The following is a 15,921-nucleotide window of genomic DNA, read 5'->3' on the forward strand; positions in this document are numbered from 1 at the left end:
CAAGGTTGAATATCCATATCCACTTTGATGCAGATAAAAGTGATTACCTCATCTAAAATCAGGTGACTTTAACTGATTCCACGAATCATATTAAAGTGCCTATACTCTCGTTATATATTGGTAAATACCATACTGTATTATAACATCCATCGGGGCATTTATGGTCACGGAGTCATCGGTAGTTGGTATGGACCGTTAGCGTCAATACCCTCTAATGCCCCAATCTACGCCATTGGAGGTTCAAAGGCCCGTATTTTCTTGCTGTTCGGGTTTCCCCCCACGTCGTTCCATCATTGTCAGATTTCCAGGTTCCAGATACAAGAGTGGATGAAACCTGACATCTTCTGGTCATCCTTTTTCTTTTCTTTTTTTCTTACTTGCTCTCAAAGGTTATAAGCAAACCTGTCCACTTTCATCCTTGATCGGCACCTTCACATGACGTAGCCATGAGAGAAAAACAGATCTCCATCTGATTTATCTCATAGCTTCGTTATACTAATCAATCCCTAGCATCCAAATACTTTCGCTTACCGCGGGTCACCTATTCTCATTGGGCTCAATCCCTACACGCAGGAAGCTTTTCCTGTGATACACTGCCCCTCTATTCCCCTACCCCTCTATCATTGACGGGCTAACCACCATGACGGTTATTATTGCATCGCTGTAAGTACTTGCGAAAATGAAATACTTGAGTATCTACCAAATAAAACTAAAACAGGGAGACAAAGAACAAAATTTACTGATACAATGATCTCTTTAGATTTCTTCCCTTCACAGTAAACTTCCATGTGAATAAAGGTCGCAACAGTGTTGCGGCTGAAGCTCCCCCGCCAGCGCCGGCGCCAGCTGTCAGCCCTGGCAAGACTCCAGTCACTCCGCCTACAAGTTCCGGTGCCAGTTTATTCGACAAGGGTATATTCGAGAATAATAAAGCCAGTGTAGTACATTCGGGACTTACACCAGGCGCGACGACCGACCACGAACGTATCTTTGCCCATGCTGTAGCTAAAGCTGAGGATCAACAGACAGGCTACCCGTTTCCACTTATTTCCACTCCACCTTCTGAAAACCCACTTCTCACAGAGAGCGAGGCTCATTCGCCAGCATGGGGCTCAACTCATCAGCTCACCCAGCCGAAAGCAAAGACCCTTCTGTCGCCGTCGCCGTCAATCCTTAAGCACCAAGACCCCATCTCGTTGATCAAGGAGACTACTCTGCCTAAGATTCCTGAAGTTGCTGCGCATGTGAATCCATACGTCGGACTTAAAAAACATGGGTTGATAAGTCGAAAAATGTCCTTCTCAAGGGCGGAGTGGACGATTCAAACGGCAGAGCAAGGCAACGGTGGTCTGCGAAATGCTGTTCGCTCATCTAAAGATGCTGGATATTTGGAGGAGATGGTATGGGTAGGCACACTGGGCATGCCGACCGATGTGCTGGCAGATCCTACGCGCAATGATATCGCTGAGCGATTGGAGCTCGAGTATGACTCGCTGACCGTATTTGTCAATGACGGCGACTTTGATGGTCACTATAACCACTTCTGCAAGACCATTCTTTGGCCGGTCTTTCACTACCAGATTCCAGATAACCCCAAGAGTAAAGCATATGAAGACCACTCCTGGGTCTACTATGTAAAACTCAACCAGGCATTTGCGGATCGTATCGCGAAACATTGGAAACGAGGTGACTCGGTATGGATTCAGGATTATCACCTGCTCCTCGTTCCAGCCATGTTACGCAAACTAATCCCCGATGCCGAAATTGGCTTCTTCTTACACATTGCATTCCCATCTTCGGAGGTCTTCAAGTGTTTGGCGCCGCGCAAGGAGTTGCTTGAAGGCATCCTCGGTGCTAATCTGATCGGTTTCCAGACTAGTGAATATTGTCGACATTTCTTGCAAACTTGCAGTCGCATCTTGTGCGTGGAGGCTACCACTGAGGGAATTCAGATGGAAGACCGCTTCATCAATGTGGGGACATTCCCGATTGGTATTGACCCAACTTCCTGGGACAAGCGACGTCGAACGGAGGATGTGGAGCAATGGGTCGATATTATCTTTGAACGATACCAGGGTAAACGACTCATTGTTTCCCGCGACAAGATTGACTCTGTCCGGGGAATCCGTCAAAAATTGCTGAGCTACGAGCTCTTCCTCAACACCTATCCCGAGTGGGCAGACAAGGTGGTCTTAATTCAGGTCGCGACCAGTACGACAGAACAGCCCGAATTAGAGGCTACTATCTCCGACATTGCAATGCGAATAAACTCTAATCACTCAACCTTGGCTCACCAGCCCTTGGTGTTCTTGAAGCAAGATCTTGCATTCTCACAATATCTTGCTCTTATCACTGTCGCGGATGCATTGATGATTACCAGTCTCCGAGAAGGCATGAATTTGACCAGCCACGAATTCGTGTACTGTCAAGACGGGAGCTACGGAGAGAAGAAATACGGCTCCCTCATTCTGAGCGAGTTCACCGGCAGTGCATCCGTGTTCGGAAATCACGCTCTCCTAGTGAACCCGTGGGATTACCGACAGTGTTGCGAGGCGATTCACACAGCACTGACTCGAGATGAGACGGAACGTAAACGGGTATGGGAGGAACTGCACCGTGCGGTCCTTCAAAACTCTACTGCCAACTGGGTCAAATCATTCAATGAGACCCTGAAGCGTGTCTGGGATGAACAGTCTGCACGAGAGATTATGGCTGTTCCGCGTCTTTCCGTGCCACGACTTGTTGAGCGATACCGACAGTCCAAGCGCCGGCTAATGATTGTTGACTATGAGGGTACTCTAGCCTCATGGGGATCTCCTCGCAGCATCATTCTTACAACACCTCAACGTGCGATTACCACCCTGACGGAGCTCACGGATGATCCCGCCAACGTGGTATACGTGATGAGCTCGCGTATGCCAGAGGAAATGGAGCGACTATTCCGGCAAGTCAACAACCTGGGACTTATTTCCGAGAATGGATGTTTTGTCCGCGAACCTCAATCCGACGAGTGGACCTGGCTTGCCAACAAGGCCCATATTCAAACCTGGAAGAAGTCCGTATCGAATATCCTAGCGTATTTCAAAGACCGGACTGAAGGTAGCTGGGTTGAGGAGCGTCATTGCTCGCTTGTGTTTCACTATGGCTCCGCTGAAGACCGACCTGGCGCCGCACGACTTGCTGCTGAATGTGCCGATCATATTAATGATGCCTGTTCCAGTTACGGGGTGCATGCTATACCCGTTGAAGGAGCTCTCATTGTGGAAACCGTCAGCACCACCAAAGCATCAGCGGCCGAACTCGTCTGGCGATGGTGTCTGGAAGCCTCCGAAAAGCATGAAACTGTGAAACCTGATTTCCTGCTGGTTATTGGCGACAACCGAGAAGATGAGCCCGTATTCCGTTGGGCTAACAAGTTGCAAAAAGCCAAAGGTGTCGAGTATGCCATGACTGTGACATTGGGATCACGAAGCACCGAGGCTAAAGCTACATTGACACAAGGAGTGACCGGTTCGTATAGCCTGATTCCATTTATTTCCCCTCATGTACTAACCATCTATGTAGGTGTCCTGTCTTGTTTGCAGCAATTTCCGACTGCGTCCAAACCCGCCGTGCAGTAGAGCGGCTTGAATTAATCTTTTAAGATAACTTGGTTGTCCTAAATTTGCGCATGTTAAGACGAATCTATGATGTCAAGAGGTAATTGGAGTTTTCTCTCATTTTCATCTCTTTTTTGTCAGCCTTTGGCGATCTAATTGGGATGATTTCGGGTTGTTGGATAATCATGTCGCTATATATCCGTTTTTGGAAATTGACGTAGAGCATCATGATCTGTCTCGAGTCTCGAATGGTCTATACATGGTTCAATCGTGATGTTGTATCCTTGATTATATTTTTCTCCACTCAAGTGATGTTTCAGATACTAATATTCAATCATTGATCATCGGATTTAAGGTTCAACATTTGAATTTCAAATTTTTAAATGTTCGAAGGTTTCTGACAGGTCTTACATGTCCGTGATCTCATATAATCCACATCTATGCATATATAACGAAGTGGAGCACCTCCGAGTCCGTGCATGAAAATGACAATGACTGTGTACTGGCAATTACTCCGTAGTAATCAGTGTCAAGTCCCGCTGTCAGTTAAATAGTCCGAATTACTCATATTTTAGCCAGCCGTATGACTCAAACTTGAACACATGCACATGTGAGTACTACTACAATGTCAAACTTTGGGTATAAACCTTGGAATAGTTTCAATGATGTTCCATTATGGATCAGCCACTTCCAAACATTTGAAATTTCATATTATCTTCTTCAATCTTATGCTTCCATATGGAGACTTGTTGCTATAAATAAGGCTGCCAAGTGATGCTACCATGCATCAATAGGAGTGGTATAGGTACCGTATACTCCGTACCCACCTGAGCAATCCCCGCATTTGGCATTCAAATTGACCCCTGAGGGTGCCCCAGTTAGTATCTCTCCAAAGCTCCATTCAAGGCGTTTAATTAACTGACTAGTCATGCAACTACTTGGTAGTTTCTCTTAGTTCAGGGCACATTATGAGCTGAGTCAGCGTCGGCACTCCACTGGATGGAGATCAGATCCAGCCGAGGTTCGCCCTGATGCAGAGTGGGGATTCTAACTTCTAACCTTGGAAGCGCGCATATAAAAGATTGGAAACTCGCAAGATACTTTCCCACAGATACATCCCCTAGGTATAGGGCACTTACATGAACCCTTCTTAGGCTGTACATAATGACCGTCAACGCCTTTTTCGAAGACGCAATTCGTGTCACGCCGCAAGGCAACAATACATACAGGGCTAATCTCCGACGGGAGTGGTGCATTGGAACAGGTATCTACACCGACCCCTCTCCCTTGCACAATGAAACTCATTTTTGAGTCGAATTCGAGTCGGGATTTCTGAAAAAAAAAATCGAAAAAAAGACAGAATATGAAGATTAATACTAATGTATATCATAGTTCCTCATGGCGGTTACACCACTGCACTCATATACAAATTAGCGGTCACTCATTTCGAATACGCCCATCCTAAGCTGTACCCCACCCCCGCCACTCCCATCTCTATCCAACTTTCATTCTTACGGCGCACAGCCGTCGGTCCCATAACCCTAGAAGTGGAAGATGTAAAGCTAGGCGCTCGTACCAGCACAATCCACATAAAGCTACTCCAATCCTCGGAGAAGCAAAAGGATCTTCTAGAGGTGAAGGTAGCGGGGTATATGACCGTGAGTCCTGCCTCAGCGGAAGTGGGATTGAGCGCGCAAACAAGATGGCAGCCATACCCGAAGCCCGCGGCTGGATCGTTGGCAGATAGCGGTGTCGATCTAGACAAGTTAGCTCGTACAGGCGAAGACGGGTTATGGCGACGAATGAGTTCGCGGTATCCTAATTTCCGACTTGCAGAGGGCCAATTCGAGATGTATGGACCTGGATCCGGGCTTGAACAGCATCAACGGAATGGGATGATGGCAATTGATCAGTGGATGAGGTTTCGACCGGGTGGAGATCAGAATGGGAGGTGGACTGATGCGGCGGTGGTTTATCTTCTTGATATGTTTCCCATGGCGCTTGATGGATTGGATACTGCGGCCGTGGAAGCTGCGGAGGCGAATGGGGATGGTAGTAAGGCGAAGTCTTGGTATCCGACTGTGACACTGAGTCTTGATTTGAAGAAACGCTTGCCTCCTGGAGGGGTGGAGTGGCTTTATTCTCGGATTGACACAAAGGTGGTGAGCAATGGACGGACGGACCTGAACGTTACGATTTTGGATAAAGATGGAGAGGTTGTTGCGATGGGGTCACAGGTTGGTCTGGTGGTCAGCGCAAGTCGGAATTTTGGGAATCGGAAGGCCGTGACAAAGTTGTAAATGCTTTTTGCCATATAGATCTCGGGATTTTTGCACAAATTTGATTTAGATAGTGTATCTGTATATAGCTAGGTGAATGTAGACTCTCAGAGCTTGCAAATTCGAGTCATTATTAGCCTTAAACACCACAATGACAAGTTCATTGAATTCCAACAGTTGAATATTTAGTAAAGCTCAACCAATAGAAGTACCACTGACAATCAACACAAATCGACTAGAAACACTTGGGATTTGGCGATTCAATGAATACGATATTGCCAGAACAAATGGATGTCTAATATGTCTAGACGAGGTCAAATATTTATAAGACTACATAGACCTCAAAATACCTGCAAGTGCTCAACAGCCCAGTGTAGGTTGATATGCACACACCGGCTTCAATCCATGTCTACATGTATGATACCTCAGAGACTCTCCTCTGGCGTCACAATCCAGAAAGCCATGGCATCTGCCTTGACAACTTTCCTCTTTGCCCATTCCAAATGACCACCAGCACCCTCCTCATCTTCCTGGACAGCTTGCGCCCGCACCCAGAACTTCCTGCCAACACGCCCAACAACCTTGGCCCTCACAACCAGCAAAGCAGGCGTTTTTACCCGCTGCTTATATCGAATATCCAGTTGAACAGTGAATACTTTTCCGCGGGGGTTATCATCCATCGAGACAGCCGTGGATCCAGGTCCATTCTTGTGCGCCGCAACAGCAAGAGACATTGCCTCGTCGATCATTGTCGCCACGACACCTCCATGAACAGTAGCTGGATGACCGGACAGACCCGGGCTTCCCAGCTCAAATATCATGATCACATCCGCTGGGGTTATGCCTGGTGTGGGTTTTGTGGCGGCAGCGGCATCTTGCTTAGTTGCGGGGAGCCAGGTGGGAGCCTCAGATGGGGGCTGGGCAATTTCACGTCGCGTCAGAGTGAGAACATGTGGGATAGTAGACGGCGTTCCTAATGTGTTGGCGAAATATCCATCTTCTCCGGTGGAGGGCTTGATCCGCCGCGAGTCTGTGGGGATAGGGATATAGTCCTCGGATGAGATGAGGGAGTTAACCCATTGATGGGAACGAAAATGAGCGATCTCGGGGTCTATGTCCGCCATTGTTGTTTATAATCCTGGACGTGAATTATTATTGAAAACCCTTTGCTCGATTCTGTAAGGAGGATCGAGGGAAAGATGTTTATCGTTGTAATGCAGGTCAGACGCTTCCCGTTTACCCCGGAACTCGGTGAACCTCGGCTGACCAAATCGGGTAAGGCTCACTCTTCAATCTATATACAGATCGACATCATCAGTCAACTTGAAGACATGCTCAGGATAACATAGGTTGATCAAATTAACCCATGTGTCTTAGATTCTGGGGTCTGTTATCCTTGTTTCCAATCTTAAGTACCGGACTCAGTTTTACTTGAGTATGCAATCGATGGGTGACAGCTGCAAGGAGGCCAGGTCCCAGCCGATGAAGAATTTGAATTGGAATGTAGCAAACAACAATTCTTCGAGCTTTTGAGTGTTAGTGTTTACTTTGTATAGCTAAATTTGGATGAAAACAGTGTATATTAAGGGGAGCCACAGAAAGTCACGGTGTTGTCTGTGTTACCATCGCGATATACTCTTCCAAGGTTGGGTTCGTGACTTGTGGGACCAGGAACTGTAGGGGACTGATAGTGCCATTTAAGGTACCAAGTTCAATTGTAATATGGAAAATCTCTCACCAAAATATGATCTTTGGAATGAAATAGAGAAAGTTAGGAGATGAAAAGTGGAAAGTTATGTGGGAGGTCATGCACGTTGTCCCTGTGCACAGTTACCCTGGTTATATGAAAAGATGGTATTTGACTAGTAGATTTAATCAGGGCCACAGATGACTGTTCTATGGGGTATTTGTAGAGGGTTCCTAGGTAACCTTGGAACGTATCTAGGATCAAACCCTGGAGTAGTACATATTACTGGATTTTCCCGATTGTACCTGCCTCACCTTGTTTGTTTCTTCTCCCTGCAACTTTCACCTTTCTCTACTTCCTTTTTCTTACCCTTCTCTTCTTTTCTCTCCCCCTCTTATTACTTTGTATCCATTTTCTAATTTCACTCCACCATCTTACCACCCACCATGCTTTCCTCTATTGTACTTTTCTCCACCCTTGTGGTCTCGGCACTTGGCCAGAACTCCGGCCAAAACTCCTCTGCTGCTTCATGGACTTTCCCTGCTGGGTTCAACATTGGTTTGGTGAAGTCCGATGAGCTGAGTGAGTTGACTCATGAAATCCTTGATATGATTCATAGCTGACCAGTGCGAAATAGACTCTTGGTGCCAGGGACAGCGTAACCAGTGCCCGGCCATTTGCAAGACCGGCACCAAGCAGAACACCTGCGACCCAGTATGTGAAAGCCATCCTTTTTAACATACTACGTCTATCATCTGACACATTTCTTCACAGACCACCCTGAAGTTCAGCTGCGTCTGCGCCGATGGCAGCTCTGCCGATGTCACCCCATTCCTTCAGACAGTTCCCTTCTACGTTTGTGAGGCCAACTACGGCCAGTGCGTCGATGCCCACCCCGATGACTCTGTTGGCCAGGAGGCTTGCAAGAAGGCTGCCAAGTGTGGAACCAAGAATGCCACTGCCCTCGCCATGTCTTCATCTACCACATCCGCAGTTGCATCTCACACTATGAGCATTGCCACAACCACCGATTCGGACTCTGACAAGGCTGTTACTTCCTCTGTCGCTGCCGCCAGCACTACCACTACCAATGCTGCAGTCCCTCTCGGCGGCATGCTTGAGACTGCCTCCACCGGTATTCTGGCATCCATCATGTTCTTGGCTATGCGCCTGGTTATGTGATACTAGCCACGCTTTTCAAGTTGGACGCACGTTTTTGAGTTTTATCGTGCGATTTGTTTCCGCATTTCTTTTTTTTAGCGCGACGTCAACCTTTTCACTGGTTTGGTTTGCAAACAAATTTGGTGGTTCTGTGTTCCTGAGATTGCAGTTTGCATTGATGTTATCCCCTTATCTATGAAGGTGGCGTCCGTTCCCTTGTCTTTAGCGGAAACACACAAGGAGTTGTTATTGAACAGACCATAACTTTTAATAAACTGTTCATGATAATTGAGTTGTTCAATTGTAATCTGTAAAGCAAAATTCCCAGAGTTGAGTAAATAATCAGTGTGTTGTTAAGTAAAACCACCATAGTAACCAGGGAGCGGGTGATTATAGTGTTCCCTTCGCCAAGACTTTTTTGGCACACACTGAAATTTCTCAACTTATCGATAGACTCCACCATCAAAGAACGTCCTCTTCCTCCCTCCCCTCCCACCACACACCACATCTCCTAATCATGCCCGCTCCGTCCAACACCCTCCTCATTGAGGGTTCTTTCGCCGAGCTCGCCGAGGAGTTCGCCCAGTACATCGATGCTCTCCGCACAGAGGGCAGCCTCCAGACCGAGATCGCCCCGCTCCTAGAGCCGATCCGCCAGCAAGAACAGTCTGAGGGCGAGCCCGACCTCAAGCAACACGATGAGGTTCTGAAGAAGATTGTCGCTGCGGCCTCCGTTCTGAACGGTGCCCCCGAGAAGGGTGAGTTGGTGGATTGTGAAGTTGCGAAGTTGCGACCGATAAAAGAAATTTGATATTTGAAGATGGGACGGACAGCAGCGCAACTTTTTTTTTATTCGTTGTGGGAGAACAGGAATAAGACTGACATGTGATGGAACGAATTTCAGAAATCACCTCTTCTTACAACCTCCTCGTGCACCTCGTTCACCAGGCCTCTAACCCCGATGTTTTCCTTCCTCGCATCTGCGCCTACCTGGCTAAGCCCATCACCACCTCTCCCCAATTCGGTCCTACTCTGGCCATCTCTATCCTCACCACCATCTTCAACACTCTGTCCGCCGACGACTCCAGCCGTTACCACGTTCTCCTGGCCATTGTTGCCGTCATTCGCCAGTCTGGATCCGGATACGCTTTCGAGGCTCTGAAGCCCCAGCTCGCCAACCAGCTGCCCACATGGCTGTCTGCTTGGGAGTTGGACGCCGAGGAGGCCCAGAAGCTCCACCTGGCTGTTGCCGATGCTGCCACCGCTGCCGGTGACGACGACTTGGCCCAATCCCACATTGTGCAGGCTCTTCAGACCATTCCCTCAGCCGATGCCAGCAAGCCCGCTGCTCGCGAGCTGGGTGTGCGCGCTCTCGCCTCCGCTCTCCGCCGCCCCGCTGTTTTCGACTTCACCCCTCTGACTGCTTCTGATGCCGTTCAGTCCCTCCGCACCAGCGACAGCGTTCTTTTCGAGCTGCTCGAGATCTTCACCTCGGACACTCTCGATGCCTACGAGGAGTTCATTGCCGCCAACCCTGTTGCTTCCATCTCTGGTGGCGTTCTCGCCGAGGCCGGTGATGCCCTTCAGACCAAGATGCGTCTGTTGACCCTGACTTCTCTCGCCGCTTCCACCCCCTCCCGCTCGCTTGCCTACTCCGCCATTACCTCCGCTCTGCGTATCCCTGACTCCGATGTCGAGAAGTGGGTCATTGACACCATCCGTGCTGGTCTCGTCGAGGGCAAGCTCTCCCAGCTTCGCTCTGAGTTCCTGGTCCACCGTGCCACTTACCGTGTGTTCGGTGAGAAGCAGTGGGCTGAGGTTCAGGGTCGTCTGATGGTCTGGCGCCGCTCCCTGGAGGGTGTCCTGACCGTTATCCGATCCGAGCGTGAGCGTTTCGTTCGTGAGGTCGCTACTGAGCAGGAGGCCAAGAACGGTGACAAGTCTCGCTCCGCTGACCGGCGGCGCAATCAGCAGCCTCAGGCTTCGCAAGCACGCGAGGTGGAGGTTGCTGCTGAGTAAATTTTCTCGGTAGTTGTTTAGGAGTGCATGGATTTCCGGTGTTTTTAATGAGATTGGAGTGGACAAACTCAGAGAACACAAAAAATTTCCTTTCCGCTAATAGAGGGGAGCCATCCTGTTTTACCTTTTTTCTTTTATGCATTGATATCTCTTTTTCTCACTTGGCCAGTTGTATGGATGGATCTACTGGCCCCCCGCTGATTATGGGATCCCCACGAGTCATGTCATGTCTGAATTTCCTTATTTGTCTCGATTATGTTTTCTGGAGGACAACTCTGATCAAGAATACAATATTCCAAAAATGTTCACCTGTTCCTGAGCTGTAGATGATATGCCCAGATGTATGAACGACTCGGAGCTGTACATCATGCATCCATGGATGTGTGGAAACGAATTACTAGTAGATGTTCAAGATTCAACGTTATACTATGCGGCCTACGTACTCATAGAGATCGAACTTCAAGTTTCGAGTTTCAAACCAACTTGAACGTGAAACCATCAATTGGCGTTTCAAGTATCATACGTACGATGTATCATGATGCACTCAAGTACGTTTGGAGCCTGCTGCTACACACGGTACTATAGGGGTTATACTAGGGTAGTAAACAAAGATCAAATGTATCTCTAGGGTCTATATTCAGCAGTATCCACCGGGGCAAATCAAGAAAGGGGAAATAAATAGACACCAGCCTCGATAAAACACACCAGACTCAATCTTGACGAGGCCACTCTTATTTACATGCCATCACCACAAGTACACCATCTAACGAGGGTGCAGATTCCTGGCCTCAATACCAGCCCGCACCTCAGCATAAACCTCCTCAACAGATCCAGTAGCCTGAACCTTAACAACCTTGCCCTTCTTCTCGAAATCATCCACAACAGGCATGGAAGTCTCAACAAAAGTATGGAAACGCTTGCGAATAGACTCCGCATTATCATCATCACGACCACTGGTCTCACCACGCTTCAGAAGTCTAGTCTCCATAACGGCCTCAGGGCAATCAAGGAAAAGGACAACCTCAGAAGGACAAACAGTAGCCTCAAAGAAAACCGCCTGATCCAGCTTACGAGGGAAACCATCAATCAGGAAACGCGCCTTAGTACCAGCAGGAACGGGGTTCGCAGCAAGAGAATCGGCCATGGCGTTGGAGAGCAAAGCAACGGTAACTTCCATGGGGACGATCTTTCCTTCACGGATATAAGTCTTGATCATATCGCCGTACTGGCTTCCCTCGCGAATTTGTTCGGCGCGGAGGAGGTCTCCCGCGGAGAGGTGGACGAAGCCATAATCCTTGACTAGGTTTGCGGATTGAGTACCCTTGCCGCTTCCTGGACCACCGAGGAAGAAGACGACAGTGACGTCGTTAGGGGAGAAGCGAGGAGTAGAGGCGGCCATTTTGAAATTGAGGAGAAGTTGATTTTTGAAATGAATTAGGGGGGTTGAGAAGAGTAAAGTTGTTTTAGGATAGGAGGGGTAGACCGGATTCGGAAAGTGATTAATTAGGACGAGTGTTCTGGCCGGTGCGAGACTTAACAAGCAGAACGTAGGAGCCGGAACCGAGAGCGAGGATGGCGATGATGGGGAGGATCTTGAATTGGGAACGCTGAGTGTGAGGGGCGTTGTTGGGCGGTCTCGGGGTTGAGTAGAGGCGGTGGGGACCCGACGATCGTGCGATAGAGAGGAATTGAGGCTTGGAGAGGACTCCAGTGACTTGACGGGTAGCAGAGAAGAATGACATGGAGTTGGTTGGGGTTAATTGAAGGCAGAACTGAAGTTGGATGGGAAAAAGCAAATAGAAGTCCCAAAAAAAGAGGAGCTGAGATCGCCCGGAACGGAATTAGTTGCCACTTATTCTCACTTTCTGTATAGCTTCATTTTAGAGCTGAATGACTTGTCTAGCTTGAATTATCATTCCATAAAAGTCCTTCAAAATTCAAGGTTTCCGAGTCTAAATTATTGATTATCTGTTGCAAAGATTGCTCTCTATTCAATTTCTCTACCTCGAATGTTCAAGTTCCATTAAAATTGCGCCAACTGGTGTACCATACTGGAAGAATAGATTCTCCTTTCCCGATTCATCGACAAAATAACATTGACATGGGCAACTTCATCTTCAACGACTACTAAGAGCTCTAGACATGAAAGAAAGTATTGAGCCAAGAAAACATTAGAACTTGAACATATAAACCCAGTGCTTTCCCTTTTGGTATTTTGATCCGATGTTGGCCTAATCAAGTTTACATCCGATTCTCAACCTATTCCAAGGTTCTTGCTAATCCAGCTATTCGGACAATAGAATCAAGGCACTGCAGTCTCATTCAGTCGTCGCTGAATAAAGTGCAACAGATCCATATTGTATCGGAAAATGTAAAAGAAATGAGCACCATCCTCAAACGGTGGATATTTCATGCAGCAGGAATTGTCTCCGCTGTCACAGTAGCTTCGAATCGAGCTAGCGTATGGGTCACACCATTCGGGATGAATTCGTGGATATAACTATATGCAATGGGCCCCGAAGTTAGCGATCATATTGCGTTATCGGAATTGAGAATCTTTTCATCACTAACCCCGACTCCGTCGATACAGGTTCCAGCATTCCAAGGCATTCCTGGAATAAAGGTTTCATCACCGTAGGCAGCAGCCGCAATTACTGTAGAAATTCAATGCTTGGATTAGAGGGTTGCTCTTTTGATGAAGTAGTATCAGGATAGTAATAGTGGAGCATACCGTTTCGGTTGAATTGAGGTTCAATTGCAGAAACGGGGTTGAGCCAGAGGGAGCTGGTTCCGCAAAGTCCATCCATCATGATAATGGCGCCCTAAATCGGACATTTGGAGTTTTAGATATGCACTAGCATCCAGATGTGGATATGTAGAACCTGAGTTGCACGTACAAGTGAATATCCCATAAGAAAGATTCTCGAATGCGGACACGAGGCGACGTATTCTCGAATATACTCCTGCATCATAGTAGCACCATCGGCAGCCACGATTCTGTGATCATTGCCTCCATGATGATAAGGCAGAGCTACACTGCTAGAGCCTGGAATGAGTTGTAAAACCAGATTCTGCATAGAGACCATTACATTCAAGTGATCGCCTGGGCCTTGACCACGAATGAGAATAGCATGGACTCCAGTGGCGCATAGTTCCGGTGGAGTTGTCTGGGCGTGGGACGGGTGAATCCCGAAGAAAGTGAACAGCAGGAAGAGCTTCTGGAAGAACATGATGTGTCAATTTGAAACGATTGGTCTGTAGTCTCGCAATCTAGGAGAGTTAAGGTGATAGGATTGGTCAATCGGAGTTTCTGATATCTACGGAGGACACCCTTTTGTCTTTTCTAGGATCGCCAACTGGGCACATATTTAAGGAGGATTTAGGTCATGACATGGGTGGTCGGGCCTTATCAAGTATATTTGGATTTTATTCTAGTTCTACAACGTTGCTGTCAGGGAGATTAAGGCAGACATCAGATATGAACCGCCACAAATCTTAATTATAAAGGAGGGGTACGCACGGAAGAGAACCATCTGAACCCTGGTGTGACAGCCGGGAATCCAGTAGATCTTTGATATTGAAATCGGCATTTCTCCCTTCAGCCGGAGTCCTGAGTATTTCGTTGGTATTGGTTTATCATCCAAGCACGGGTAGACAGTCGAGATGAAACCCTGTTACGAAGGAAGATAAAGAGATCACATGTAATTAGATTATCTCGACCCTGAAGAAGCTGAGACAAAACACGATTTATCTCAAAATGTGTGATGAACTGAATAATGACGGAGCCCGGGAATCTCCCGTGGTTCGTGGCTCGGTACGAACATTCAACGAGAGCCATTTACGGATTATGATAGATAGAGAAGTTTGACGTTACATGTACAAGTAGAGGTTCATTGTGCAACAGCTAGCCTAAAGCTTCTTTCGGAAGAGGGTTTGCACAAACGCCATATCTGCGTCTTGTATGACCATTTCCACTTATGAACCCTGGGCCGAAGGTGCCCTGCATCAAGTCCGGGCACGGGCACCCAAGTCTATCTTGATGCCGATTAGAGATCTTCAGGGTGTAATGCCTTGTTCATGAGACCTCGAACAGCATCCCCTAGCTCATGAATGACAAGTCCAGACCGAGGAATGGTGTGTCCCTTGCCTGTATCAAAAAATGCCGCAGTATCAGGATCGCAAACATTGTATAGAGCGTATGCACCGTGTCGGAAAGGATCTATCCGATATCAAGATATCAGTATTCAAAAATGAGGAATTTCTTTATTTCGTTCAGAGATAAACGTGACGAATTTGTAAATCAGGCTTACCATTTGCACCAACGACGTGCAGACTGGGAACGTCGATCATAACGTCAGTCTCGTCTGCGAGAAGCACTCCATCAACCGGATGCATCGGAGGCCAACCAGTAAAAAACAAAGCGCATTTGACTCGACGTGGACGACCAGTGGCTGCAAGACGTTTCTGTTCATCTAAAATAAGAGTAGCTGCAATTGAGGCCCCCTCGCTGTATCCAATGATTCCTTGAATCTCGGGGTCACTCTCCATTGTTTCGTATAAAAAGTCCATTACTTCCTTGTAATTCAGCCAGACAACATCGCGATCTCCGATAAGATCTCGCATCACATCCTCGGGATTATTACCCTCAGGGATTTTACGAACGCGGCTGATCATAGAATCTTCAGCAGCACCTCCATCGTCTGCCCATCGATAAAGTAGGCCAGTGCCAAAGTATTCCTCAAATCCTACAGCTTCCCCATTAGATATTTTGAATTTCTTTCCAAGACTCAAAGCTCATTACCTGGAGGAGGGGTAATCTTCACTGGTGCATTGATGTAATGGAATGAAGCAGAATTATCTGACTCCAATTCCTTCTGCAAGGGTGCTGTAGTGTTTCGTGTTAATAAAGTCTATGGTAATTTGATATAGCGTAGTGGTTGTAGTGCGTACACAGTTGGATACTGAGATTCTTCAGTAGGTCAGCATATCAGTCCATTTCTCCGAGACTGTCTTTCTATCTTGATACACCTACATGAATATTGCCAATGGCACCGTGAAGACAAAGAAACTTCATCTTGGATGTATCTAGGCCGCAAGAATAGTTGAATCTGGCCAAATGAAGGTTGTACAACCGCTATCTTCGGAGAACCACAATTACTCGTATTTTGAACTATGA

At 47.5% G+C, this 15,921-nt stretch overlaps 9 protein-coding genes across 9 annotated transcripts; 4 read left to right on the forward strand and 5 right to left on the reverse strand.

The window, feature by feature from the left end:
• Positions 1-640: 640 nt before the first annotated feature.
• On the forward strand, positions 641-3,620 carry N7483_003170 (putative alpha,alpha-trehalose phosphate synthase subunit TPS3; the record flags this gene model as incomplete). The annotated part of the gene is made up of 3 exons (XM_057086607.1): positions 641-663; positions 761-3,510; positions 3,565-3,620. 3 exons carry the CDS (start codon positions 641-643, stop codon positions 3,618-3,620), a joined length of 2,829 nt encoding a protein of 942 aa, XP_056946436.1.
• A 1,143-nt stretch (positions 3,621-4,763) lies between these two features.
• Positions 4,764-5,899, forward strand: N7483_003171 (thioesterase family protein; the record flags this gene model as incomplete). The annotated part of the gene is made up of 2 exons (XM_057086608.1): positions 4,764-4,863; positions 4,992-5,899. The coding sequence occupies 2 exons, from the start codon at positions 4,764-4,766 to the stop codon at positions 5,897-5,899; spliced, it is 1,008 nt and encodes a 335-aa protein (XP_056946437.1).
• A 404-nt stretch (positions 5,900-6,303) lies between these two features.
• On the reverse strand, positions 6,304-7,002 carry N7483_003172 (PaaI family thioesterase; the record flags this gene model as incomplete). Its single annotated transcript, XM_057086609.1, has 1 exon — positions 6,304-7,002. The coding sequence occupies one exon, from the start codon at positions 7,000-7,002 to the stop codon at positions 6,304-6,306; it is 699 nt and encodes a 232-aa protein (XP_056946438.1).
• Positions 7,003-8,011: 1,009 nt separating this feature from the next.
• Positions 8,012-8,747, forward strand: N7483_003173 (uncharacterized protein; the record flags this gene model as incomplete). Its single annotated transcript, XM_057086610.1, has 3 exons — positions 8,012-8,147; positions 8,203-8,279; positions 8,340-8,747. The coding sequence occupies 3 exons, from the start codon at positions 8,012-8,014 to the stop codon at positions 8,745-8,747; spliced, it is 621 nt and encodes a 206-aa protein (XP_056946439.1).
• A 496-nt stretch (positions 8,748-9,243) lies between these two features.
• Positions 9,244-10,745, forward strand: N7483_003174 (PCI domain protein; the record flags this gene model as incomplete). Its single annotated transcript, XM_057086611.1, has 2 exons — positions 9,244-9,484; positions 9,631-10,745. The coding sequence occupies 2 exons, from the start codon at positions 9,244-9,246 to the stop codon at positions 10,743-10,745; spliced, it is 1,356 nt and encodes a 451-aa protein (XP_056946440.1).
• A 763-nt stretch (positions 10,746-11,508) lies between these two features.
• On the reverse strand, positions 11,509-12,144 carry ura6 (uridylate kinase ura6; the record flags this gene model as incomplete). Its single annotated transcript, XM_057086612.1, has 1 exon — positions 11,509-12,144. One exon carries the CDS (start codon positions 12,142-12,144, stop codon positions 11,509-11,511), a length of 636 nt encoding a protein of 211 aa, XP_056946441.1.
• Positions 12,145-12,244: 100 nt separating this feature from the next.
• N7483_003176 (uncharacterized protein) lies at positions 12,245-12,487 on the reverse strand (the record flags this gene model as incomplete). Its single annotated transcript, XM_057086613.1, has 1 exon — positions 12,245-12,487. The coding sequence occupies one exon, from the start codon at positions 12,485-12,487 to the stop codon at positions 12,245-12,247; it is 243 nt and encodes an 80-aa protein (XP_056946442.1).
• Positions 12,488-13,047: 560 nt separating this feature from the next.
• On the reverse strand, positions 13,048-13,975 carry N7483_003177 (uncharacterized protein; the record flags this gene model as incomplete). The annotated part of the gene is made up of 4 exons (XM_057086614.1): positions 13,048-13,245; positions 13,317-13,399; positions 13,477-13,567; positions 13,643-13,975. The coding sequence occupies 4 exons, from the start codon at positions 13,973-13,975 to the stop codon at positions 13,048-13,050; spliced, it is 705 nt and encodes a 234-aa protein (XP_056946443.1).
• An 816-nt stretch (positions 13,976-14,791) lies between these two features.
• N7483_003178 (uncharacterized protein) lies at positions 14,792-15,819 on the reverse strand (the record flags this gene model as incomplete). Its single annotated transcript, XM_057086615.1, has 5 exons — positions 14,792-14,964; positions 15,056-15,490; positions 15,547-15,630; positions 15,696-15,714; positions 15,778-15,819. 5 exons carry the CDS (start codon positions 15,817-15,819, stop codon positions 14,792-14,794), a joined length of 753 nt encoding a protein of 250 aa, XP_056946444.1.
• Between the last annotated feature and the right edge of the window lie 102 nt (positions 15,820-15,921).

Source organism: Penicillium malachiteum (genome assembly GCF_028827825.1).
Source record: "Penicillium malachiteum strain IBT 17515 chromosome Unknown utg000002l:1.0-8849297.0:1.0-8852440.0, whole genome shotgun sequence".
Classification (NCBI taxonomy): Eukaryota; Fungi; Ascomycota; class Eurotiomycetes; order Eurotiales; family Aspergillaceae; genus Penicillium; species Penicillium malachiteum.